The 25,103-nt window shown below is 37.7% G+C and overlaps 3 protein-coding genes and 1 long non-coding RNA gene across 8 annotated transcripts; 3 read left to right on the top strand and 1 right to left on the bottom strand.

Annotated features, from left to right (window-relative positions):
* Window positions 1–421: 421 nt before the first annotated feature.
* LOC116843342 (lipid storage droplets surface-binding protein 2-like) lies at window positions 422–4,165 on the top strand. 2 transcript variants are annotated; one of them, XM_032813742.1, is made up of 5 exons: window positions 422–552; window positions 1,789–2,142; window positions 2,286–2,532; window positions 2,610–2,639; window positions 3,116–4,165. In XM_032813742.1, the coding sequence occupies exons 2-5, from the start codon at window positions 1,831–1,833 to the stop codon at window positions 3,379–3,381; spliced, it is 855 nt and encodes a 284-aa protein (XP_032669633.1). In that variant the 5' UTR covers window positions 422–552; window positions 1,789–1,830; the 3' UTR covers window positions 3,382–4,165. The 2 variants fall into 2 exon arrangements, with proteins under 2 accessions (XP_032669633.1, XP_032669701.1); XM_032813810.1 differs by lacking the exon at window positions 2,610–2,639 and having other exon boundaries at window positions 438–552.
* A 1,601-nt stretch (window positions 4,166–5,766) lies between these two features.
* On the top strand, window positions 5,767–10,644 carry LOC116843239 (lipid storage droplets surface-binding protein 2-like). Of its 2 annotated transcripts, XM_032813540.1 has the most exons (5): window positions 5,823–5,934; window positions 6,776–6,813; window positions 7,681–8,015; window positions 8,706–8,958; window positions 9,335–10,644. In XM_032813540.1, the coding sequence occupies exons 2-5, from the start codon at window positions 6,786–6,788 to the stop codon at window positions 9,589–9,591; spliced, it is 873 nt and encodes a 290-aa protein (XP_032669431.1). In that variant the 5' UTR covers window positions 5,823–5,934; window positions 6,776–6,785; the 3' UTR covers window positions 9,592–10,644. The 2 variants fall into 2 exon arrangements, with proteins under 2 accessions (XP_032669512.1, XP_032669431.1); XM_032813621.1 differs by lacking the exon at window positions 6,776–6,813 and having other exon boundaries at window positions 5,767–5,934.
* Window positions 10,645–11,065: 421 nt separating this feature from the next.
* Window positions 11,066–15,321, top strand: LOC116843460 (lipid storage droplets surface-binding protein 2-like). Of its 3 annotated transcripts, none has more exons than XM_032813930.1 (4): window positions 11,066–11,331; window positions 12,227–12,604; window positions 12,689–12,974; window positions 13,338–15,321. In XM_032813930.1, exons 2-4 carry the CDS (start codon window positions 12,302–12,304, stop codon window positions 13,583–13,585), a joined length of 837 nt encoding a protein of 278 aa, XP_032669821.1. In that variant the 5' UTR covers window positions 11,066–11,331; window positions 12,227–12,301; the 3' UTR covers window positions 13,586–15,321. The 3 variants fall into 3 exon arrangements, with proteins under 3 accessions (XP_032669821.1, XP_032669893.1, XP_032669971.1); XM_032814002.1 differs by lacking the exon at window positions 11,066–11,331 and adding an exon at window positions 11,347–11,605; XM_032814080.1 differs by lacking the exon at window positions 11,066–11,331 and adding an exon at window positions 11,347–11,556.
* LOC116843730 lies at window positions 12,892–23,418 on the bottom strand. Its single transcript, XR_004377921.1, has 3 exons — window positions 23,238–23,418; window positions 22,133–22,357; window positions 12,892–13,085 (listed from the first exon to the last, which is right to left on the bottom strand). It is a non-coding gene; the product is annotated as an uncharacterized LOC116843730 (long non-coding RNA).
* Between the last annotated feature and the right edge of the window lie 1,685 nt (window positions 23,419–25,103).

Consider the following 25,103-nt stretch of genomic DNA (forward strand, 5'->3'; position numbering starts at 1 on the left):
CATATCATTTTCAACGGTTCGTGCATTATCCCATAAAAATGACCTTCGCGTGCGTTATGCGTTCTGCTCCTTTAAAAAAGGTGACTAGTTATTCCACCATATAATCGGACAATTTAATCGCACGAAATGTAACTGTAGGTTGGCCTGCTGATTCATTACAACGAACGGTACTGTATCGTAACGTTGTATTAATATCGAGAATAGTAGTAGGAAAGTAAATATTCGTATATCATAAGGAAGACTTTTTTCAGGCAGGTTAGTTTTCACGGTCTAATCCTGTCCAAGGGTACGACCATGAAAACAACCATGCATACAGCTGGAACGTACGTGAATCTGACCATGTAGACAGTTTGGAAACTACAGTCATGGGCATCGCACTTTGCTCAGTCGTCATTGGTTCGTTTGAATCACGTTCACTGCGCAGGCGATTCGTCGCGTTATAAGTGTTCACCGAGCGTGACTGGAGGCAGCATTCGTGCGAACGTACCAGACAGACCGAAGAACCGTCGTCAGCAACGGCTAATCAACGACGCAGCAACTGTCGTCGAGCTTGTGAGTATCGCTTTCAGCGACTGTGATCTTTAAATTCGATCGATCGACACGCGAGTCACGCTAAATAGAATCTTTCAACGCGACACTTTTCAACGCATCTCTCCGGCGCGTCTGTTTTCTTCGGCGAAAGGTTTCGAAGATTTTACCTTGTAAATCTCGTGTAAATTTCACGTCACGCGTCTCGCGCGAATTCTGTGTTCAAGAGTGACTATATGGATGTTCCATCGAAATAAGATACACTATATAATATGATGTTAGATATGTGAAGATAGTGATCATTAGAATAGAAGAAATATGAAAAATTATTTCATCATTTTGCTTCTCGCCGGTCTAGTAGTTTCGATTTGTCTCCGAATTTCGAATGTACATTGGTAACTATGTTACCTTATGTTAAATGTGAAGGCTTGCGAATATTTTCGTCGAAAGTTACACGTGGAAATCATTCTCCGGTTTATACGGAGAAACTGTGTGTTTGGGTTGTATCGATGTCTCTCTTGACTTGTTGTAGACTATCGCTATTTCAAAATATTTTGATGTTTACAATATATCTCTTCATTTGAACTATCACAAAAAGTTATTTTTCTGAATTTGGCTTAGTCGGCGTTCTATAAACATTCGAAACGAGCCGATTGTTTATATTTATACCATATATATATATATATATATATATATATAAAATATTGCGTTTTCAATAAAATTTAACCTAGATTGCATTCCAAAACGTTCTTTTTGAGGAAAATTTTACTCAATACCTATAGTTCACGTTACATATACTATAGAGTATCGAGTAAACTTTCCTTAAAAATGACGTTTTGGAACGCAACCCTAATAATTATTTAGTATACATCATTTTTTTTGTATTCGACATATACACAAAATGATTATACAGTGAAATACGAAAGAAGAAACGAACGCTTTTGAAGAGAGGTTTGAGAAAGTTTTGCATGCGCGTGACTCGAGTTCGTTCACCGAAGCTTTCATGCACATAGTTGTACATATATGCACATGTTTCGAGATCTCCCTACTTTCTACTCGGAAGAAATTGTATCGCAAACTAAGATTCAACCTTGATAATGCACTTCAGTCTCACGCTCTTCCGTCTGTACGAGATTTGGGAAAATTTAAAGAAGAAATTTATGCCAAGAAAGCGCGTCAATCTGTTCAATAAACACAAATTATCTCTTTCAGCTTTAAACTCGTCTCAATCACTATTGTAAAATCATTTAAATCTTGCAGATACAGATTCTCAGTGCACCGTGATTAACTTTGCGATAGAGTATGGCGGCAGCAGCAACGCAAATGCCTCATTTGGTGTCTCTGGATCGCGTGATGGGATTACCTGTGATCGAACTGGCACTCACCAAATCCGCGGAGACTTATTCCAGGGTAAAAAACTTCCATCGCCTGATGTACGGGGCGTTTACCACCGTTGAGATATCTTTGAATACCGCAACGAAGCTAGCGATGCCCATTGCCAAGCCGATCGCGACAAGACTTGAAAACCAGATACATTATGTCGATGATAAACTGTGTCGTGGTCTTGACAAAATTGAGGAGAAAGTGCCGCTAGTAAAGGAAAAGCCTGAGCAGGTGCGAAGTGGATCTTTACGCCATAATCGTAATAAATATTGATCTTGTTGAATACGTGTTCTCAATCCGTACCAAGCGAATTTTTTAAATATTTATAAAGATTAAAATCAAGGCGAGATAGATAATAATACTGTATTTTTCAGATTGTTCAGGACACATACGTGCTCGTTCTTCAAACTATTACACCGGCGGTAATGGGCGTCTTACATATAAACCACCTAATTGTGGAACAAGCGGAGATTGTACGGGACGTCACCTGGAAGAAAACTAATCAAATACTAAATACGTATTATGGCAACACGGCGGTGAACGGCATAGTCAACACGGGTGTTCTCATTGATAATCTGCTTGACGAGTATTTCCCTCCTATCGATGGAGAAGAAATGTTAGGTAAAGTATATGCATATTTTTTAGGTATAACATATATATCTCTTTTTTCATTTCTTAAAATGTTTAAATTTATGTAGACTATTGCAAGAGTAACGTATCGCAAACGGGTAAGTAAATTCAATTTTTGACTCCTTCATGCTTCGCTACGTCGACACAAAGTTAAATCACAATGTAATGAAAGTCGACAACGATGCGCATCAGCGAGAAAGTTAGTGAAAGTAGGTAATATGATATGAGAGTTGGTAATTATTTCGCGAACTGACTTCTTGAAGCCGATATTACCTTCCATCCTATTTCTATAATCCATTTGAAATTTAACTTTTCAAGTATACAGGATAATTTTTAGCTTCAATTCAGATTCGGAGATGAATCTAGCTGTCTAATTGCTGTATGTTATTTATATTTCATATCTGTAATCTCCCTATTATTAGTCGACATAAATTTGAAGTCAGAGAGTTATATTGAATTTGATATATATATATATATATATGTGTGTATGTGTTTTGTTGATCTATTTTAAGTGTAGATTTCTGTGATTATATCTAAATATATCCGTTCTTAATTGCAAATATGACTGTTGCAGACATAAAAACAGCAGAAGAGGATAAACTGTTGCAAGTTTTGCAAACGATTGGTTGCCTGACCACTAAAGCTACCAAACGTATATACTCGTACGTGACACATCACTTCGGCGTCGTTAAAAAGGAGTACTTGGTGCCTTACATCAGCCAGTTAGTCGAGTTTCTTTGTATCACGCGAAGTCTTCACGAAGCTAATGAGAAACATAAAGAAAAATGTAAGTCCGAAGAAGAGAATGATCTGAGAAACGAAGAGAAAAAGACAAACTGAAAAGGCCTACCGCATGCGAATTTACTCGTCTAAATTTTCCCGATGTATAGTTTTTATTTATTTTTAATGTTCATACGTTAATCGTTTCATGATATTATATTGTTAGGAGTTAAATTAACGCGATTTCGCGCGGTACTTACAGATTCTTCGCGGCTGCGAAGGAAATTGAGCTGTGAAAAACACGCGCAACATTTAAAATTTCACGTTATTAATAGCAATGCAACATTGACATTATTGGAATCAAGGCTATCGCAAGCCGATGTACAAATTGAATACCGCACATGGGCGTCGTGTGCAAAGGGAGTTGCTCCTCTAGTTACAAGGTTCACAGAAATGAAAAATATACAAATTATAATACGTTAAGTATATATAATTTGTTAAATACACAATATATATATGCAGTATTCTACGGAATTCGATCTACTCTTTAAAAATGCCAATTTTTTCAAATATTGTGCTATAATAAGATTTCATCCTGAGGTGTCTTGTACGCTAGCGGTGGCTTCAGTTTATGTTATTGTCTGTGTTGGTATTTATTACTACATGCAAATTTAGCCAAAAAACAATAGTAAAACATATGAACATATAAGATGTGAAATTTTAGATAAGTCTTATGTGCTTTACGTTTTAGTACTGGTTACGCATTAACGTATTTAGAATATATTAAGGGATATTAACCCAGATTACGACATATTGTTGCAATGAAATAAAACAATCAATAAAAGAAGTTCTTTTTTCTCTTCATTCTTTCTTTCTTTAAAGATAGATATAGAAACAGCCGAGATATAGAAACGAGATCTAGGCATTACATTTGTAATTTTCAATGTAAATTTTCGAGAGCAATGTATGTTTTTTTTCTTCCGTTAATTAGTATACACGATTAATTAGTATTAATATACACGATAGAGTAGTAGAACATAAGGATTGTAAATAAATACTCGGACCTCCATGTAGAGTTTACCGATTGGAAATACGTCTGTATCACTGTATAAGTGCTCTAATTATTGCCAAATCTAATTTCCCGCATATATATATCCACTATAGTCGAATGCAATAATAGCACACAGTGTGAGAGAACGTTTTCTTAACTACAAGTGTATATTTACACACTTGTAATATACTTTTTACATTTTGTCCGAATATAAATGTGTTATACGAATATAATAAATTTATTATGTACGGTAAAAAATTATGCTTATACATTTTATATGTACTTTATAAACATATTAATCTAATAAATATAAAATTGCAATGATGCTTTTACTTTCTTCCTTTATTATTACGATTTAGATTGCATTATATACATATATTGTAATATATTGTGTATTCGTCGCAAACAAAGCTGAAGTAAGTTAAATATGGAAACGGTAATATTCCGACATTCGCTGTCGAATAATTCACTATTGCTTTCTTTTACTTCTTTAACCTTTTTATTTACCGAAGTCATAACATGCAGTCTTATCTCTGCAACTGGGATCCTGTTAGGGCAGAAACGTAAAAGTAGAAGTTATCTAAACGCGTCTACGCTAATTACGGGATGCGTGATTACTCTGTTACTGTGTCTCTCATTAGCAACATATTATACTGAAAGCTTGACGTTTCGGACATTATCGTGCATAATAAAGTATTCGCGTCTACTTCGACTAATGAAGACGATTAACGATGTAGCAACAGCGATAACCGAAGAGACGTATGTACGACAATAGAAAGATATTTCAAAACTGAGACACTAAACAGAGAAGTTGCATCAGATTAATTAAATGGAAGTCATCGTGACTTCCAGTCATCATTCCTCGTAGGATCATCTCGGTGGACTATTCACCGGCTTTTGAATGTATATTTATAGGCAACAAGTAAGAGTGTGTGACCTCCACGTCACGCTGGCGGAACCAACGGGTCGTTTCTTTCCACTGCGCAGAAGCGCAGACAAAATCACGAACGTACGTATATCACGAAGAACCCAGTTGCAAAAGTGTGTCAAACAAGTCATCGTCTGGTCGAGATACAGCAGAGAAAAATTTTACGATAAATGCAGCCGCGTGCGGCATACAAATAATTAGAACGATTTTATGGTTGCAAATTATAGAGCATTTTTAAAATAAAACAGCAAAATGTACTGATAATGCAACCAAATGGATAATACGATATAAGGAATATTCGTTTATAAGGCTAACGTTCATTAAAGAGAGAAATTATGTTAGACTGTATTAGAAATGTATCAGATAATTTGCTTTGAAATCGAAAAAGTTTTATTTCATGACCAAATTTTGAAAGAAATTTTGGACATTTTTCAATTTACTATGAGATTTCGTTTCACGCTCTTTAAAGTCATAATTTCAAGCCTGAATTAATTTTTACTTCCAAATTCATCTGTTTCCTGAAGCGAACCTGCGATTTCGACGTTCCTGTTTTGCCCCACCTGACCACCACGTTCACTACTTATTCTCAAACGGATATAACGTCAGTTCTATCCGGTATCTCGTGTGAAACATAGCGGCTGTACAACCGGCATTTCACTATCAAGGAATTTTCTTCAGCGAGTTTTTTAAGAATGTAAGTATGGCGTAAAATAACTAAAAGGAAGTGTAGAATCTCGACTCCGACGCTAAAATTGTCGTATTTATCGTAAAACACACAAGTATTAATAAATAATTTTTTTCAGCCAGCAGAGTAGTTGAAAAAAGTAATATACATTGCTAAGAGAGATTACTTGTCGCGTCACCTCTCATTATCTTCCCGCATTTTGAAGTTTTAACAATGCTGTCATCTCTAACAAACATTCCACGATTAAAAGTTAATTTGAAGTTAATTGATAACTGATAATATTTATGATCATATTAACGACAAATGTTTGTTACAGCTGATAAGTGATAAATATACTAATAACTGCATTATTGTATGATATAATACATGTGCAATAATTTTTTTTATAATTTTACGTGTCATTGATTAGTAAGGTTCTCTTTAAATATGATCAGTTGTACGTCGTAACTTGATCTATAGCTAGAATGAATATTTTATAACAAACATCAATAATCCTGAATAATGCAAGAATAGGCGATATAGATTGTCAGCAAATGTAAAATTAGCACTCCGGTCAAGTCAATATATCGCGGAAAAATTGCGTAGTATAAACGTTAATTGTCTCATCCGTGTAAAATGCAATCTCGTTGACGTTATCGGATTTGAAATTATTACATATAATTATATGCCACGCAAATTTAAAGAGATTTTATAAGTTAATATTTTAAATTATTCCTGACTATTCTAAAGTGTGCAAATGAAAAGAAGTGTAAAAAACTCTTGAAATTTCCCGTATAGCTATAAAAGCAAATTATCTAACCATGCAATGTGAAATAATGCGGAATAATAATTCGTTATTATTCTGTTTTAGCGGATGAATCATGTATTACGCGCATTATCTTATGACAAGTTGAGTACATTGATTCGCATAATCGAATTCGTGACACTGAATTTTTTTCTTTGCATTTGATTTCTTGTCTCTCGGCACAATTTTTCGCACATGCACATCGATAAATGTGTAAAACTATCGGTATAAATGTTCATAGTAATAGCTATCACCGAAAATTTTACGCACCGATTATATTCTTTTATTGTTTTCTGATTAAGTGACGATCGCACGTATGGATGCGTTATGAGGAGAAATAGAGCATGTTTAAATGTCAAAATTATATATTGATAGTAGTATCAAAGTACGCGTTTAGCTTGACTCACCGTCAGAGATAAAGATAAACTGTGACTATATTAGATAACAAGAGGACAGTTCATCGGCTACTGAAGGTACAAAGATCCCCGGGAAAAATGTTTGGCTCATCGTTTTGCGCACGTATTCTTTAAAATGCAAATCTTTAAATTACAAACGTTATTCATAAGGTGACAAGCACAATCATTGTCGTGAATCCTTCTTAAAAGATCGCACTTACTTGATTCAACATTACTAAATCAATTGAGTTATGCTCACACGACACACATTAATGGCATGTTTCCGCTGCGCATAGTGTTTTTCATTCTGAATATTGCTTTTTTATGGTGTATACACTCATAGATGATTCATGCTAGAAAAATGGCGTAGATCAAATATGATGAAATTTGAAGGAGATATTGAGTGAAATACGTAGTCACGCGAAGTTATTTTTGTAGATCTATGAATACTTGTACAATTCAACAAGAAGTATATTTTCTGAAGATAAATCTAAAAATTCGATATACGCCATTCTTTAAATATATGACCGATACATCAGCTGGTACGTGTTTTCTAAGGCGTTATTTTATTTACAGAAAGAATGTCGGACGCAAACAAGCCCGTGACAAACTCCGAGAGTGGACCTCGCCTCGAGGTGATCGATCGGGTGAAGAATATCCCGGTCGTCCATTCGGCTATTGAGAAGACGGGTTCCACGTATTCCTATGTTAAGGATTCCCATCACTTGGCCAATTGGGCGCTAAGCTACGCCGAAGCGGGGTTGCATTATGCTACTGCCACTGCGACGCCACTCGCAGCCCCCTTCGCGAAGAAATTCGAGGGGCAGATTAGCGCCGTTGACCAGAAGCTATGCCAAGGGCTAGACATCGTCGAACAAAAGGTCCCGATCGTCAAGCAGCCGCCGCAGCAGGTAAAGGACTAAGGAAGAACGACGCTTTTGTTGAAACCAAGCGCGCAATATGTTCACAAAAAGAGTTTTCCTGTTCCTCGGAAAATTATGAAAAATTTTTAAAGGAATATAATCTCAACTAAAGGAATATAATATTTAAAGGAATAATATCTCAACGATGATTATAAATGAGGTATTTTGTGTAAAAAACAATGAGTCATATTTACGCAAAGATACGTTGCGTGAGATGTGTTGTGATAAAAGAAATCCTTACATTGCATCACTCGTCGCGTTATTTAAATGCCTCGAGTGCTTGTTAACGAAGCTGAATTTCGGATGATTAAAGCAGAAGCAATTATATTTAACTTATGTGATCACCAATCGATCTTATAATATTCGCTCGAATTCTTACTGTCGACCTATGAGCTTAGAGGAATGAGCTACGTCCAAAAGTGGAAAGCAATTTACATGATATTAATTTTGAATAGTCACAAGTTCAATTATAACGCGTAATTATCGCGATATACGATGTCAACACAGCGAATGATAATCGGATATGTCGTTCAACATAAATAAATATCGTTTGTTGATACATATTGGTACGTGTGTAAACATTAATGCGCAACCGCTCGATTTGCACAAATCTGTCTCATTCATGTATGTCAGATCAGTTGTGAAATTAACCACGAGAAATGCCGCATTTATTTGCAGATATACGATGCCGCTAAAGCAGTTATGAGCAGCTCTTTGCAGCCGACCATCGACAAACTCAACGCAGGGAGGCAATCAGTTTCGCAACAGATAGGTAACTTGAAGGAGGTTGCTGTAGTTAAGGCGAACGAGCTCTTGAACACACCATGCGGTAACAAGGCTGTGGAAGGTGTTGACAATACCAGCGTGCTCGTCAATCGTTTATTGGATCGTTATTTTCCTCCTGCAGAGGGAGAGGAAAGCGATGAACTAAGTACGTTATATGAAAAATGAAAACAGACAATGCTGTCTATTTACTTTCGCGCGCAATGTGTCGTGTAATTTATCGCGCAATAAAAACTGTTTATATCATCGATATATTGACAGGGAAGATTCTATCCATGAGTTTAAAAATAAATTGTTCGATAAAGCGCTATTTGCGAGAAAAATATAATTATGTCTGTTTATATCGGTGAGCATTTCTGTCGTTATAAATTTATTATTCAGATTTTAAATTCTCCACATGTATTATTCATTCAGTCTGATAAAAAATGCTTCCAGCATAAATAGAAATAAACCTGAGATAAACAAGTAATTTCATATTATCTGGGTTTGGAATATAATTTTAACGACGAATGATATTTTTACAGATCCAGTCTCGGCAGATGAGAACAAGGTGCTTCACGCAGTGCAAACAATCGGTCATTTGTCGAAGAAAACCGCTAATCGCGTATATCATTCGGTTGCTGCGCAACTGAAAACAGTAAAGAAAGAAGACGTGGGCGCGTACATATCTAGCGTCGTGTCTATCCTCCATCTGACGCACTTCTTGAACAATGAACAGAAGCTGGAGGATGAGAAACAGTCGAACGACAAAACGGATAATAAGGAGACGGAAAAGAAATAAGCCTAGAATTTGAAAGTACTTTGTACGTCTATCCCACTATTTGACGTGCAATGAAATTAATTCATTCGTCTCTCACTCTTAAGATTTTTTAACATTTGTAGAAATGTGAAAGATGTAGGAAGTAAAATTCCATAGTATGTACTTTATTCATGCAAATTTTATATATATATATATATATATATATATATATATTAGTTATATTTATTAAGAAGTTTATTAGTACTATTTTAATAAGAGAATGTTGTTACAAATATAAAATACGCAAACAATGAAAAAATCTTCATAGAACATACTTGGATATTAAAACTTTGTATCAAGCGAATTTCTATCGACTTTCTATCGACTTTCAGATACTAGTGTTCCTATAAGTGTTGTAATGTTTCTATAGATGTTTTATTTATATTAACAGTAAATTAAATTTAAATTTACATTAATTAAAACTTTAATGCAAATATAAATTTTTAAATTCTCTAATTCATTATCGTGATGCGTATTAAAACAGAATATATGCGTTTACCGATATTTTTTCCGATATATTTTCACTTGAAAATTTATATTGAAGTTAGTTGAGAAATCTCACATGTTCTGTGCCTATAAGAAACGGATAAAATCTCTTCTCAAAGATAAATTTAGTCATTAGTTGGATAATGTACAAATATTTTTAAGCACTACGAAGCATATCATTTCGAAGGACTGCTATAAACATGTAAAAGATATAAACGTGTGTGTGTGTATGTGTATATACACATACACACACACTCACACACACACACACACACATATATATATATATATATATATATATATATATATATATATACACATATATACACATATTGTAAAGTATTCTGATATAACACTCTCTATATACATGAAATATAATTTTGGCGAAAACGACGCTTGTCGTTCATACTCTCTTCATCTTGATCAACTTGAAAAATAAGAAATACAAAGATCAGTTGTAAAGGATTACAATAATTCTTGTTAGAGAAGTGAGGAGATGGTCCTTACGTAATCACTCTATATATTTCAAAATATAAATTTTAATTCGGAGCATCTATGTACTATCCTGACTATAACTTCTTGCGTGTGACCTGAATGAAACTGGAATATTCACTATTTCTTTAGATGCTACGATTTAGACATTTTTAGCTTGTTACGTGTTATTTTTCCTAAATTGATTTAAATGACTAGATTATATTTTTCGATAAGATTTATATCGTCGTCGCGAGTGTGATATTTTTAAGTAAAATCAAGAATTATTAAATTGAATGAAATGGACCGCGAAAGATATTTTCAAATGGATCCCAAATCTGCGACAGTTGAGAAATAAAATTGAAAAAAAAATTTAAATAAAATTGAAAAAAATTCTTTTACCATAAACTGACGTGTCGAACGAGAGTCAGTTACCGACTAACGATTGGAGTTCGCTCCTAAACGGAGAGGAGCCATTACGTGGTGTCTGCAGCGCGTTCTCGAGGCAAGCGTCGACATCTGTTTCGTCGATATCACACAGTGAAAAATGACAGAGGGCAAACGGGCTCGGTTGGAAGTGTATAAATAATTTGAACTCGCGATCGCGGCCCGTTGGCCGAGTAAACAAATTTCGCAGCGAAATGAGTCAGGGATCAAGGTACAGCGTGAGCGACGGCGGCGCTTGAGAGACAGACGCAACAAAGCCACATACACAGAACGACTAGAGAGGAACTCGCACGTCGTGCCGCGACCAACACGTCGGTCGTAAGTGTCGTTATGTCTGTTGTGCTACGTCGACCAGGTCACCTGTCAATTCCGTGTGTCCGTGACATTGATCTTGAGGCGTATATACCGTAATCGCTCGCACGACGCCCTACATATTACAGTGCATGATCGATCGCGCGCAACAATGAGACGTAGTAAACCGCGTGCAGCATTCCCACAATTGGCACTTTGCAACAGCTCCGACGCGATATTATTCCGTTGTCGGTGCGTCCTAGTGCTCCACTTTTTCTTTCTTCTTTTTCTTACAAATACTGTACGTATGTCTCGCTTGAACTACAAGTCACGTAAACTGCCAAGGGAACAGTGTATTATAAAGAATTGTTTGGGTTGTGTAATGTTTACTGTTGAATTGTGTACTGCTTGGAACAATAGACTACAGTAAAAATTATGATATAATGGTCGATGACCGGCGCAAAGGAACGGTCCGCGAGAAAAAAATGTTTTATGATCCACGTTTGACATATACAAATATTAAAACACGTAAAATTTTATTAATGAGTTGTACACAAGTACACGGGCAGAATTTTATAGTGAAAATTACTATAAAATTTATATACTATAAGATAAATTACTATAAGATTTGTAATCGAGGAATAGGTCTACATTCTATAGTAATTCACTCTATCTTTTTATTTTATATGTACTACTTAAGTTTTAGGGACTAAAATATGCTATTAAAATATTTGCTATATAAAATTTACTGTATTCTTTAGCAAGATAGTCTTTATTTGACAGTTTAAAGAAAAAAACTATAATATTTTCTCCGTGTAATATGTGAGAGAAGGTCATACAGGCATTTGTTATTTGTAGCTCGACGTGTGATTCAATTTGTGTGTTTCTCATTTCAATTTGAATCTCACTTCTGTCGTTACAGATTTCGCTGTCACGAGAATCTGAGGAGTCACTACTACTTTATCCATGAGAAGGAGATCTCAGTTTGATCGCAGCCATGGATACAGAACTCTCAGATCAGTTTTACCGCATTCAAGCTGTCGATCGTGCTCGTAAGATACCTAGTGTCAATTACTTGTGGGACAAGTCTACAGAAGTATACGGACGTGTGAAAGGCGCAAACACGTTTGTGAATTGGGCCTTCGACACTGTTGAGAGCATGGTGAACGTGATGATAGAAAAGTCTTTGCCGGTTGCCAGATTAATTGAGAAGCCAATATACACTCTAGACAAAACGTTGTGCCAGGGTATCGATTTCGTGGAGGTAAAGCTGCCTATTATTAAGGAGGAACCCAAACAGGTAACGCGCCTCTTTACATTCAAATAGCTCGACTTTGAATCTGACTGATATTTCCATATAACTGATATTCTCTTTTCGTTATAGATATTAAATCGCACCAGGTCTATGGTATCCGAACGTCTCCGTCCGGCGGTGAAGACTTTTACCGATCTAACGCACGAGACTAAGCAGCGAGTGAGGATCATGACTTTACTCACATATTACAAGGTACATTACTTAAGAGTCTACGGTTGGCAACAAGCGGATAGGGTCATGTCGACCGAGACAGGCATCAATATCCTGAAGACTGTGGACAACACCACAGATCTTGCCGAAATTATGTTGGACAAGTACTTACCACCACCGTTGGAAGAATCTCATTCTGATCCAGGTAACGTATCTTCTTCGTTTATGGTGTAATATGAAGCGATCCGCGATCTCGTCTCCAGATCCCATTCTCAGGAGATCCATTCTCTTCTCGGTCACATGACATATCAAGCATCTGAAAAGCACGAAAGCAAAATGTGAACCAACTTCTTTTTCTAAGAGAAAGTTATCGTCAGATTCATCAAGCTCGACACGGAAAGATCGCGATTATTTTGGGTCGTCTTGTGGACCACGAGTCACGAGGTCAAACAGTGAATCACACTTGATTTTTACGCCGAGGCAATTATGCAATCGAATTATCGCTGTCAATTAGTCGGGGACATTACATTTTATTCTACGATAATTTTTATCGATTTTATCTTTATAGAACGTCTATGCAGCGAACATGCCAAGCTACATCACACAATGGAAAGACTGAGCGGATTCAGTATTCGGGCATCGCGACGTATTTACTTTGCGCTGATGGAGAAGTTTCGCAACACGTACAAAATAGAGACACTCATCCTGATATTACACGGTTTGGTGATCGTCCAAATGATCACGATACTGGAGGTGATAATAAGTTCTATTTTTAAATTAGTCAGCGACTGTCTCTTCTCCGTTGTTATAAATTAGCAGCACGTTACTTACCTGTGATAATCGCGTATACAACGACACCTAAGAGATCAGACTATTTTTATCACTTTTACAAGAAGTTATGCCCGACGTGGGAATATGTTGCTCGTAAACTACGAATTTTACTTAATACGAGTGCCGTGAAACCCGTGAATATTCGCAGTATAATTTCGCGGCCCAAAGTGGATTAAGAAGGAGTAGTGTTCTGAGCCTCGTGATGTACGACACCGTTTTTCATGATTTTCCGTGCTTGCATATTTTCCACTTTTTGAGTAAAACCGGCCGCTGTCTGTCGCAATCGAATATTTTCAAAAACAGAGTGACTTCATATATGACGTGATTTTAAATGTCTCTTAATCATTTAATTACGACCGCAGGCGTAAGAAATTATGAATAATATCGTTTGCTTAATATTGAGTTATAAAGATCGTAAAAATTGAAGTGATTCGGTGTATTAAGCAAATGAAAGAATGATCATAGAATTTATAACAGTATAATGTAAATTTTACAACTTTTGTCTGAAAATTTTTTCTGAAAATGCTGCTTTTCTGAAGAGATATTTTAATGCAATTTTTAAAATGGGACACCCTGTATATTTAATCTTTTCGAACCGAGTCCTTCAAACTCAACGAGTCTTTTAACTCTCGATTCAGATTTTATTAGTGAACGTCAAAAGGATTTTAAAAAATCTTTAATTTAAAAACGCAATTTCAAAAAACGTAATGCCCGTTGGTTAACGTCGAATATTTAGTAAATATTTAGTAAATATTAAATATCGCGGAATAGTTGTATATGTACAATTGTTTTCGTTCTATTATGTTATAAATATTTTTTATTGTATGTTAAAAAGTTTAATATGTATATTCACGAACTTTTAATATGTTTATTAAAAGTTGTTATTATACATAATAATCGAACTGCGCGCGCAAATAATATTGCTCAGGTTGTTAAGTTATGCATTCAGGAGGACAAATTATTAAAGCGATATCGTTATTCTTATCTTGAGAATAATAGCACGATACTTTCCGTCAATTTGTCCCTGCTTTCATAACCGCACTTTTCGTACCCTGTTACCTCGTGACTACAGGCACACGTACTCGAAGAACGCGGTACTTGTTACATACACATCACACGAATGCTTATCAAGTCGATACGTTATTTCATATATTACGATACATTGCTTCTCTGAGTCAATCCCAAACGGCATTTTTGATGTATCGTGTATAAGTAGATATCCTAACATTAGTGCAATATGTGTCCAATGTTCCAATTGCGAGTGTTAAATATGTGTTAAATATGAAAGAAAAAAAGGAAAAAAAAGATAATAAAATTGAGAATCGATTAAACTGTAACGACTGTGATCGCGAGAAAGCTGTAAGCCTAACTTATTTTCTACTTTGCGTCGTGTGACTCATAATTGAGTGAACACACAGAAATAAATATTGTAAATACGGTATCTTTTTTTGTACTTGTATCATAAGATATAAATAGATATGAATCAACGTGTAATATATATGCATAGTGCAACCGTATCAAAGAGACGGCTCGTGATTGAAATGACTCGCGAGAACGGACAGATTGCACACGTTAACACTCGCGCTAAACACGGCGATACACGAACGTACAATTATTTCTCTGTTCTGTACTTATTAATGTGCATTTGTATAATGTACATGTACAATTGTGCAATGTACAAAGGATGTATATTAAAGACGCTGCACCGTCAGCACACAAGATGCATTCATTCATTCTGCATCCTGCGGTATATTTACCGTGCGAGTATTAATTCTGTTCTCCGGGATACCCCGCTTGAGTTATATCGCGTGCAAACGGTCTCGGGATCGTTAAGTCGTAATAGACGTAAATAGCAAGCGTAAAAATCCGACTGGTCGGTTTTTCCTCTTTCCCTTTTCTTTTCTTTTCCATTTTTTTAACAAGTCATTTCTCAGAAGGAGAGTGGCTCGAGTCGGGAGATAAGGGGTTGCCGGGGCACCGACGTGTTAAAGAAACGAGAGTGTATTTTTCTGATGTCAGTGTCGGAGCATTTATCACGTCCCCTCCCGCGAAGTGCGGAAAACGGGGATGAAGTGAGCGGCGCGATGGGATCGCATACACACGCGGAACGTCCGGCAACTCGCGGAGAAGATACTCGCAGCGCGGAGTTGCCGGCGAAACTGATGAGGCGAGGTCGAGCGAGGCGTGGTGAGGCGAGGTCTTCATCGTGATTTTCTTCATACACGTTCCACGGTTAATCCCGTTGCAGCCGAAGCCTCGGAAGAATATGATCAAGTCGAAACCCTCCTCTCGCGCGCGCTCCTTTCGCCGAATACAAGGATCACTTATCCCTGCGGAGGAACGGTAGAGACCGGAACGAAAAAGAAGAGAAAGAGGCTTCCTTCTACACTATAGAGAGATACGTATCGTCTCTTGGTCTCGTTAAAATTAATTTGTACAGAGAGCAGAAGGGGCAGAAGCCCGACGAGAAAGAATTGCAACAAATTCTCATCAGTGACGCATCCATTATGCGCAGACGAGCGCTCCTATGTCCCGAAACGAAACGTTCGCGCCGGAAGATTTGTCTTGCGGTCCACCTTGCTGTTAAAAAATTCACGTGCTTTCCGTCCCGCTTGCCGATTGCATCTCTCTAACAGGCAGTACACGTGCAAGATACGCTCACGACGGCGATTGCATCCGTGCCAGACGCACCTGCTCGCTCGTCACGCGCGGTCATTAAAGTTTATCCTTTATTACGTTCTGTAAAGCGCGCGGTACAAGCGTGTCCGTGGTTTATGCGTATGTAACGGACAATATAACGTCACATTAATCATCGGAAGTCAACGCACGTTTCTCTACGCCTCTCGGAACGTCATCCTCCCCGCTGGCCTCGCGGCGGCGGCGGCGGCGGCGACTCGTGCATCCGCGAACGGTCGTCTTTTCATTAACATGCTCGCAGATAATCCCGGTGTGCGCTGCTACTCGGCCGTATATACGATGCACGCCGCAACTTTCTTGAGGAATGCGGTTTGATGGGTGTAGCGTTGCGAAAAGAGAAAGAAATGACCGTTTAATGTTGAAGCCGCGCTGCTTACGTACGCATTACACTGAGTTGCAACGTGTCCGAGGGATCCTTCGGGAAATTGGAGGCGAGGTGCGCCCGTGGTGCAGAGGTTCCTGATCCTTTTAATCTCGCCTCGACGGCACTCTCGACACTCTCGACTGTTCTGACAAAAATTTACCGCGGAATGATAATAAGGTTCAGATATACGAAGAAGATTCTTATCTGTTTCATCTTTTCATGGAAACAAAATAATGTATGCTCCAACGGGGATACAATTTATTTCTAATGAGGATTTGATCGATTATCGGCCTTTTTTTTGTAACGTTAATTAAAGTTTTTTCTCTATTTAGTTGGACATCCGCGTCTTGGAATTTCCTCGTACTCTACAGTTTGAGAACCAGCGGCCCAAGTAACGGCAATGCTGAAAGTGCTCGTGCGTTTCTGACGATAAATGCAGATATATATATTGAGACTCGTAAATGTCCTTTAGAATATTTCATGTTGCTCTTAAGAGTGTCATGTCCAGCGCTGTGTAAGAATGAAGATAGAGTAGCGATAAACTAATGGATTGTTTTTGAAAAGGAGCGCCCCTCTGAAAAAATTTGCTCTCAATATACAGGTGATCGTAAAAAATTCTGAAGAATCAATGAAAGAAATATACATATCACTATCTTATTTAAAATCAATCATATTCGCGAAGATTCTTTCAGAAGAATCTTTGATATCCTTGAACGTTTTCTTTACGTGCGAAGTTACCGATATTTGCGATAGTTTATCTTTTTGTTCACGCGAAATCCTCTCGAGTGTACGTGCTCATGTAGCCATAAATTCTTCCAGACCTTTAGAGAGTTTGAAGACTTTCAAGATATGTCAAGACTTTAGCGCCATCGATACTTTACGAGAGTTCCGAAGCGTTTGCTATAAAAGTTACTTTTTTGATCTCTTACGGAGGTCAATGTTTCCGGAACTTCTAGTAATTGCACAAAATTTCCAACTTATTTTCGACATGTGCTGATAAAAATCTTCTCATGTACCACTTCTTATTGACATGTCGCTGTAATTTTGATTATTTGAAATATCGAAACTACCAAGCATATTTGAATTTTTATTCAAGCAAATAAAATTGACTCAGCATAAGATCGATGCCTCATTAATTAAAAAAGTGAAACATCTTGTTTGTTTTTCTCTTATTACATCTTTTTCCATTCGCGCTATATGTTCAACGTGTACATATTCTGTGTATTAAAAGTTTAAGTATTTGTATTTAAAGAACAAAAGACAGTAAGAATGTGTCCAGAGTTAGTGCGTGTCCAGACAGTGGTACTTTTATCTTATGAATCTCACGGTTCACGGTTTCTTGTTCCAGTCGACGACACCGTAACGCGGCGGAAAAACAATCGAGAGTAAGCAGCGGTCCACACGTGAGTAAATCATCGTACACCCATGCGGACAGGGTCGTGAAGCACGCGGGTGCGGACGCACGTGTTTCGCGAATTTTCGCCGGTCGCGTTGTGCGCCTCGTAAACAGCTTCTTGCCGCAACACGGACTCGCATTTCCCGGTTGTTGCGGGCCGTTTTAGAAACTATAATGGATTATGGAAGGCGGTCTGGCCCCGGCGGTGATGGTGGTGGCTGGTTATACAGGCGGCAAGGAGGGCTTCCGTACGCGCTGAAAGATCTATGGCGAGGTCGGTAGATAAGCTATGCTTCATAAGCAGAGATGTTATCTTCATAAAAGCCGCGGGTCGATGCCTTCTTCCGCCGTATATCCCCCGCCTGTAGCCGGGTCGTATCGTGCCGCTATGTATAACCGCTTGTACATCACACGGCGCGAGATACGCGCGTATCTATGCAGCTATTTACCGATATACAGATGTGCGCGTGTATGAACGTGAGTGGAACGCTGATGGATCCTCTAAGCGAGTTCAAAATTGACTTTTGCAAGGGATAATGTTTATAGTGTCTCGCTTGTAGATGCGCGTCTTATGTGTTTCTTTTAATTCAAGATACATCAGTTTGTGGAAATAGATCGTTGCTTGCGTGAGAGAAATTGCTCGAGTAGATACATACGGTGCGTCTGTTAAATTTTTAGAACGGTGAACGCGCTAACGACATTACAATGATAGGGATTTCAATATGCAACTTGATGAGTTCGATTTTCGATAGAGAAGAATGTATTTTACGCCGAAATCATTAATTCAATAAGTTCATATACATATATACTGAAAAAAAGTAATAATTCATCAAGCTTGGATAATAGTTATCATGCGGAAAAAAATTAAGTTTGTGAGACTGAGTAGGGATCAGACGAAAAACTTGTTGACGAGAAATAATGTCTTTGTTACTGGAAACATTCGGCTGAATATTTAGTTGCGTTGAAACTCGCTTGAAGTAATTGAGAGCAATTGACTTGAGGAAAAACCTCCTACAGGAATCTTTCTATTCCTACAACCGAGTTTTTCTTTTGGTCTCCAGGTAACAGAAAATTCAGTTACGTATTAATGGAGTTATATTTTCCATACAGATGCTTTGGTAAAATAGTTTCACTTGAACGTATAATATAATATAATAATTTGACAAATATTAAAACACAATAAAACTTGATATCCGTTGTTAAGACTTGGTGATTATCACCAATTGCATATATCGTGAAATGATTTGTAAAATAAGCCGATTAATATATGAAATAGCCAAATATTTTGATAATAGTCAAACTACTTAGTAGTCATTATCAAACTGTTTAATATCATTTACTAAACAATTTTCTAGACGTACATTGAACAAAAATCTTGTAATAATTAACAAGCGTACTTGGTTGAACGATTTAATGCAATATTTGGTAGTTAGTATCAAATATGTTAATAGGCATTATAACCGTCTCTGGGGGAAGAGGGTAATAATTACAAAATAATTATTAAAATAAATGCTGCGTTTAGTTGAATTAAATTGTTTGGTAAATAGTAAATTAAAATGAAGAATTTATTTTACTAATTATTGCTAGAGACAATTCTGATAACTATTACCATATTTGACAGTAATCACCAAATATTGTACTGAAACATTCCAGGAAATGCAATTGTTAACTATTACAAGATTCTTTTTTCAGTGCACACCTAGAAAACTTGTAATTGCATCATGACTTCATATTTACTCAACTCCTGTAATCACAAAAGGTGATTTCGACTCCTGGATATCGAATGGCAACCGGCGCGTGGAGTTTCTCTCCCCGTCGTTCCCGTTTCTCACAGCTTCGAGTACACCGGATAAAAAGGAAAAGAATGAAAACACTCTCCTCACGGTAATCGCTGCTTCCCGGCAGCTTACAGAGTAACTAATAGGTCTTCGGGTTCTCGCAGTTAGCCGTGCAATTTTTTCAACGCAACTATAACCGCATCGGCGACGTCCACGAGCGTTTATCGCCGCGCGCCGTGCAAGAAATAAACTTTTGCAGTTTGCAACCTGTGGCGTCCTTTATACCGACCGGCGCGAGGTATCGTACACATGTTGAAGCGTTTCATCGCGTCCTGTTATACGGCCGCCTCTCTCACCCTGCTTTTTGCGCCGCGCGACCGACGGCCGCTCAAAAAGCGCTCGGGGCGTACGGCTCTTGGACAACGTCCAAGGGAACGCGCGGATGGAGAAATTGGTTTCCAACGAAACCGCGAAGCTCTCTCCCGCTGTAAATAGTCGTATTTAAGAAAAAGCAACGCGCTCACCGGCTGGCGATAAATGTTTCAACGAACGACGGCACAGCGACGCAACGAAGAGAGAAAGGTAGAAGAGGGAACGGCGGGATCGAGCCGAGCTTCCGAACTGTCCTTCGTTTAAGCGCTTGGAAGCGAGTGAAATTTTAATAGATGAGATTTTTTCCAACCTGGTTGGAACTTTTAATGAACCGCGTGCTTTTCGACGCTGCTCCTGCTAAGTAAGGATGTCTATATATTCTGGCCGAGTGCATCAAGACGCTCTCTGGGAAGGCGCGCTTCTTCGTGGTACGTAATGCTGCGTGTGGTGGTGTCATGACCAAGACGGAAACGCACAATACATAAGAAGAGAAAAAAAAGAAATAATAATGCTGTATAACTCAAGCTGCATTTTTCAGAACGTTAAAATGAAAATTATTTGTGCACATTTTATGGCATGAATAAAACGAAGGTGTTTCTTCGTTCGGCTGCACTTTCATGTGTTTTGCGAGACTACGCGACGTTATCATCGGCACAATTTACACGACTCAGTTCGTCGTATTTTTCCGTCTTTCGTACACGTACGGAGAAAAATAATTTGCTGGCCCAGCAAATTTTCTGCTAGTCTAGCAAAATCTTTTCGTTATTATATGGACAGCAAAAAGATTTGCTAAGAGTACTAATCACTATTTGCTAGATATAATTTGCTGAATCTACAAATTATTTTGCTATAAGAACCATGATGGATTTATATAAGCAGTTGCAGTTTTGCTCCGATAGCAAATAAATTTGCTAAGGATACATTATTTTGCATCAATAGCAAATTAACGTGATTCTTAGGACAAATACACTCAATAAATTTTTCTATTTTGGCAACGAAACTACTTCTGCTTTGATAACGAATAATTTGTAAAATTAGTTACGTCAACTGAATATTTTTGATGTCACTACGAATATGCAGTCGCAATGACGATTTTGCTAAAAGAGCAAAATTATTTTTCTCCGTGTGGAAAAAAATAATTTGCTGCAGCAGCAAACTAATTTGCTACATATGGACAGTTAAATATAATTCGCTGTTAGCTTTTCTTAGCCGTTACTTTTTCTTTGCTACAGGAACCTATTTTCTTGCTACGATAACAAGAAAATCTGCTCCTACAACAAGTGGATAACGTAGTAAATTTGCTACAAATGGACAACTAAATATAATTATGTTTACTGCTTTAACTACTTTTTTTGTTGTAAGAGCATATTTTCTTGTTATCGTAGCAAAGAAATTAGCTCCTGCAGCAAAGAAAAAGTGGCTAATACAGCAAATTATGTTTAGTTGTCCGTATGTAATAGATTTTTTTTCCGTGTATGTTCAAGACACTGCCAATTTTTTACTTATAAATATGTTATTTTTTAGAGCTGACGAGCGTTATTCCCGAATGATCAATGCAACGGCCGTCGAGTCATTCGGAGTTAGAATTGATATCCCACTGTGCTTTTATTCGTAAGCTATTCGCATGATATGTACCGGCAAGTTTTTGCGACAGGTATAGTAATGTGAATTCGATAACGTCAAAGAAAGCCGATGCAGATTACATATTTTTGCGTGAACCTGTGATACTTTCACGAAAATATTGTAACACGATCAATCATCTCACGAGTATTCTGCTATTCAAGCTGCAGCTGAAATACACACGCGATATGCAACAAAGTTGTGAAATAGTATATCAAGATGCGATATGTATATTAAAAATATGCAATACTAGAGAAAGAAGATAGAAGTAAAAGAGATACATTACTTTCTAATAAGGTACTTACCATATGTCGCAAGTCACTATTTTCGGCACTCTCGATATTTATTCCCGCGCACGAGACTCACTTTCGACAGACAAAAGGCGCGTAAAACGCGGAGCGATGCCGATCGATGTGTCCATTACAGTTGCTCGACTCGAAAAGATCGATCTCGAAGATAACCGCGCAATTGCCAACATGCACCGCAAGTGCGTGCCAAACGTCAACAGTTGCACTAGTTCAGCAGTGTAGCTAAAAAGAACAGACGAAGTGTCATGATCCGACAAGAATGATTGTATGAAATAAGTAGAGGTACAAATTAACATAAAGTAGGTTAATCCAAAATTCGCGAAATTATAGTTATCAAATGATGACAAATGCTAACCTAATTTCTACTCAATTATTTCCTTTTTTTCGGTAGAGTTCGTCAAATGTTTATTAAAATCGGAGTTAGCGAATTCGTTCACTACATCAGTAGCTCTATTCTGTAACTCGTTATTGGAGTTAACGACAGTTTTGTTATCGTTGCGCAGCTTTTCTACGGTATACAAAAGCTGCGCAACGATAACGAAACTGTCGTTAACTCCAATAACGAGTTACAGAATCCCAGCACAGGGACTTTATTCCGTAATCACTTATCAACAATTGTCGGATCGGTTTTATACCATAGATGGTATAAAAAAGCTGCGCAACGACGTCTACCGATCCGACAATTGTCGATAAGTGGTTACAGAATAGGGTCCCTGTGCTGAGATTCTGTAACTCGTTAACGACAGTTTCGTTATCGTTGCACAACTTTTGTATATCGTAGAAAAGTTGCGTAACGATAACGAAATTGTCATTAACAAGTTACAGAATCTCAGCACAGGTCAGTGCATGCTTCCTAGTCAAAGCTGTTACACATAAAATATCAAAACACAATGGCATAACAGAAGGATTTTGACGTAGAAACAGTTAATGTATATTCTACTAATTAATGTGATAATATCATTGTTAGGTATTTAATAATTAAAAATGCAGTTATTTTTTTTTATTTAAATGATTGTTTCATGTATAACAGTCTTTAATATGCACTGACCCGGTGTAGTGCGGGTGACCGAATTCGCTATGTATGATAAACAATCTGACATACCTGTAGATATTTGATGTATCGTGGCCGCGTCTCGGCATACGTCTTGGTTCCTCACATATCTTGGCTTTTGACTGCTTGCATGTCGTGACACTGACACGTGGATATGATTCGATCGGAAGAAAACGTGAATTTCGGACGAAACACGAGAAAACAACACAAGGTCGACAACCACCCGGACTCAAGAGCGTCAACCAGATGTTTTGATACTCCGCGGCGAGAAGTATGTTAAATGTACCGGTGCACTCCGTAAGATGGCGTGCCGCTCGCCAGCCTAAGGCTAATATTATATGCATCGTATGACAAATATTGGCTGCGTTCCTTTTGGGCGCTTATAAGTGTCACTCTATCTTTCTTCCGCATCTAATGAGCGATAAAGATAGAATGACGCTAACAGCGCGTGAACGCCCAAAAGGTATACAGGGATTGTCGGACGTATTGATTGGCTGATGGACATAATTCTCCTAAAGTCCCTAATCTTTTCTCCAGGTACCACAGAAATTCTTTATCCGATAGCCAATTAGAATGTCCGATAAACTTGTCGCACGTCACATGTAAGGTTTGATCTATAATATGCGGAGTAAGCTTAGAGTAACTAGTGAGCTATAAAAATTGACCAATCATAGCCAGATTATTATTTTTATAATAATCGATTATGATTGGCCAATTCTTATGGCTTAATTGTTACATGGCGTACTCCACATATTGTAGATCAAGCCTAATACTAGCCTTACGCGTCTTTTGTCTGTCGGAAGTGAGTAAATAAGTAATCGGAAGTGCCGAAATAGCGAAAAATGTGCCTAAGTACCTCACTTGGAAATAACCTCATATCACATGACATATCAGTGGTGTTTGTCGCGACGTGTCGAGTCGATGGCCCATATTCTGAATCCTCTTTTATCGATAAAAGTGCCTTAAATGTAGCTTCTCAGCGAATCAGATGGCTTCTAAGCCTCTTTTAGAGGCACTTTTATAGGTAAAAGAGGATCGAGAATATCTTTTAACCTTGTTATTACTACCGACTCACTCAAGTACTAGATTTGAACGATCGTCACGGATTTCTTGATCGGAAATTAGAAATCCGATGATAATAAGGATAGATAGATAATATGACACCAGAGATATATGCAACGTCTATCTTGGGAGGTAACGTCGGTCCATTAACAAGAGAGAGAGAGGGATCCCATAGAGAGTGTCTTTGTCAGATCGTAATGTTGTGACATTTGGCGCGCACTTGTGAGTATGTGGGCAATTGCACGGCTATCTTCAAAATTGATCTTTTCGAATCGAGCAACTGTTATGGACATCGATCGACATCACTCCGTGTTTTGCACACCTTTTGTCTGTCGAAAGTGAGTCTCGTGCACGGGAATAAGTATCGGGACGGCCGAAAATAGCGACGTGCGACAGTCGGGACATATCGTAAGTATATTATTGGGGAATAATCTCCTCTTTTCTCCATATACACAACCGGTGCTTGTCGCGACGTGTTGAGAGTCTCTCAATCGTGTAGAAATAGAATCAGGCAATTATTGGACTTAACCAGGATTTTGAAATTCGGTGATAATCTAAGAGAAAGAGAAAAACGGCGTCAATAGCTGCGTTCGGCATTATAAATCGAAGACGTCGGATTGCTCTTTTACCTCGAAAATGAACAGAAGTGAGAGAACGAGATCTTATATCTTTTTCATTTCTATGCATCTTCGAGATGAAAGAGCAATTCGACGTCTTTGATTTACAATGCCGAACGCTGATGCCGAAAGTTAATGATACTCGTGGCGTCGAATCTTGAAAGGTAGTGTCGGTTTGTTAGCAAGAGAGAGAGAGAGAGAGAGAGAGAGAGAGAGAGAGAGAGAGAGAGAGAGAGAG

Source organism: Odontomachus brunneus, unplaced genomic scaffold, assembly GCF_010583005.1.
Source record: "Odontomachus brunneus isolate Ranch 3 - 2012 unplaced genomic scaffold, Obru_v1 Obru_scaffold_001, whole genome shotgun sequence".
Classification (NCBI taxonomy): Eukaryota; Metazoa; Arthropoda; class Insecta; order Hymenoptera; family Formicidae; genus Odontomachus; species Odontomachus brunneus.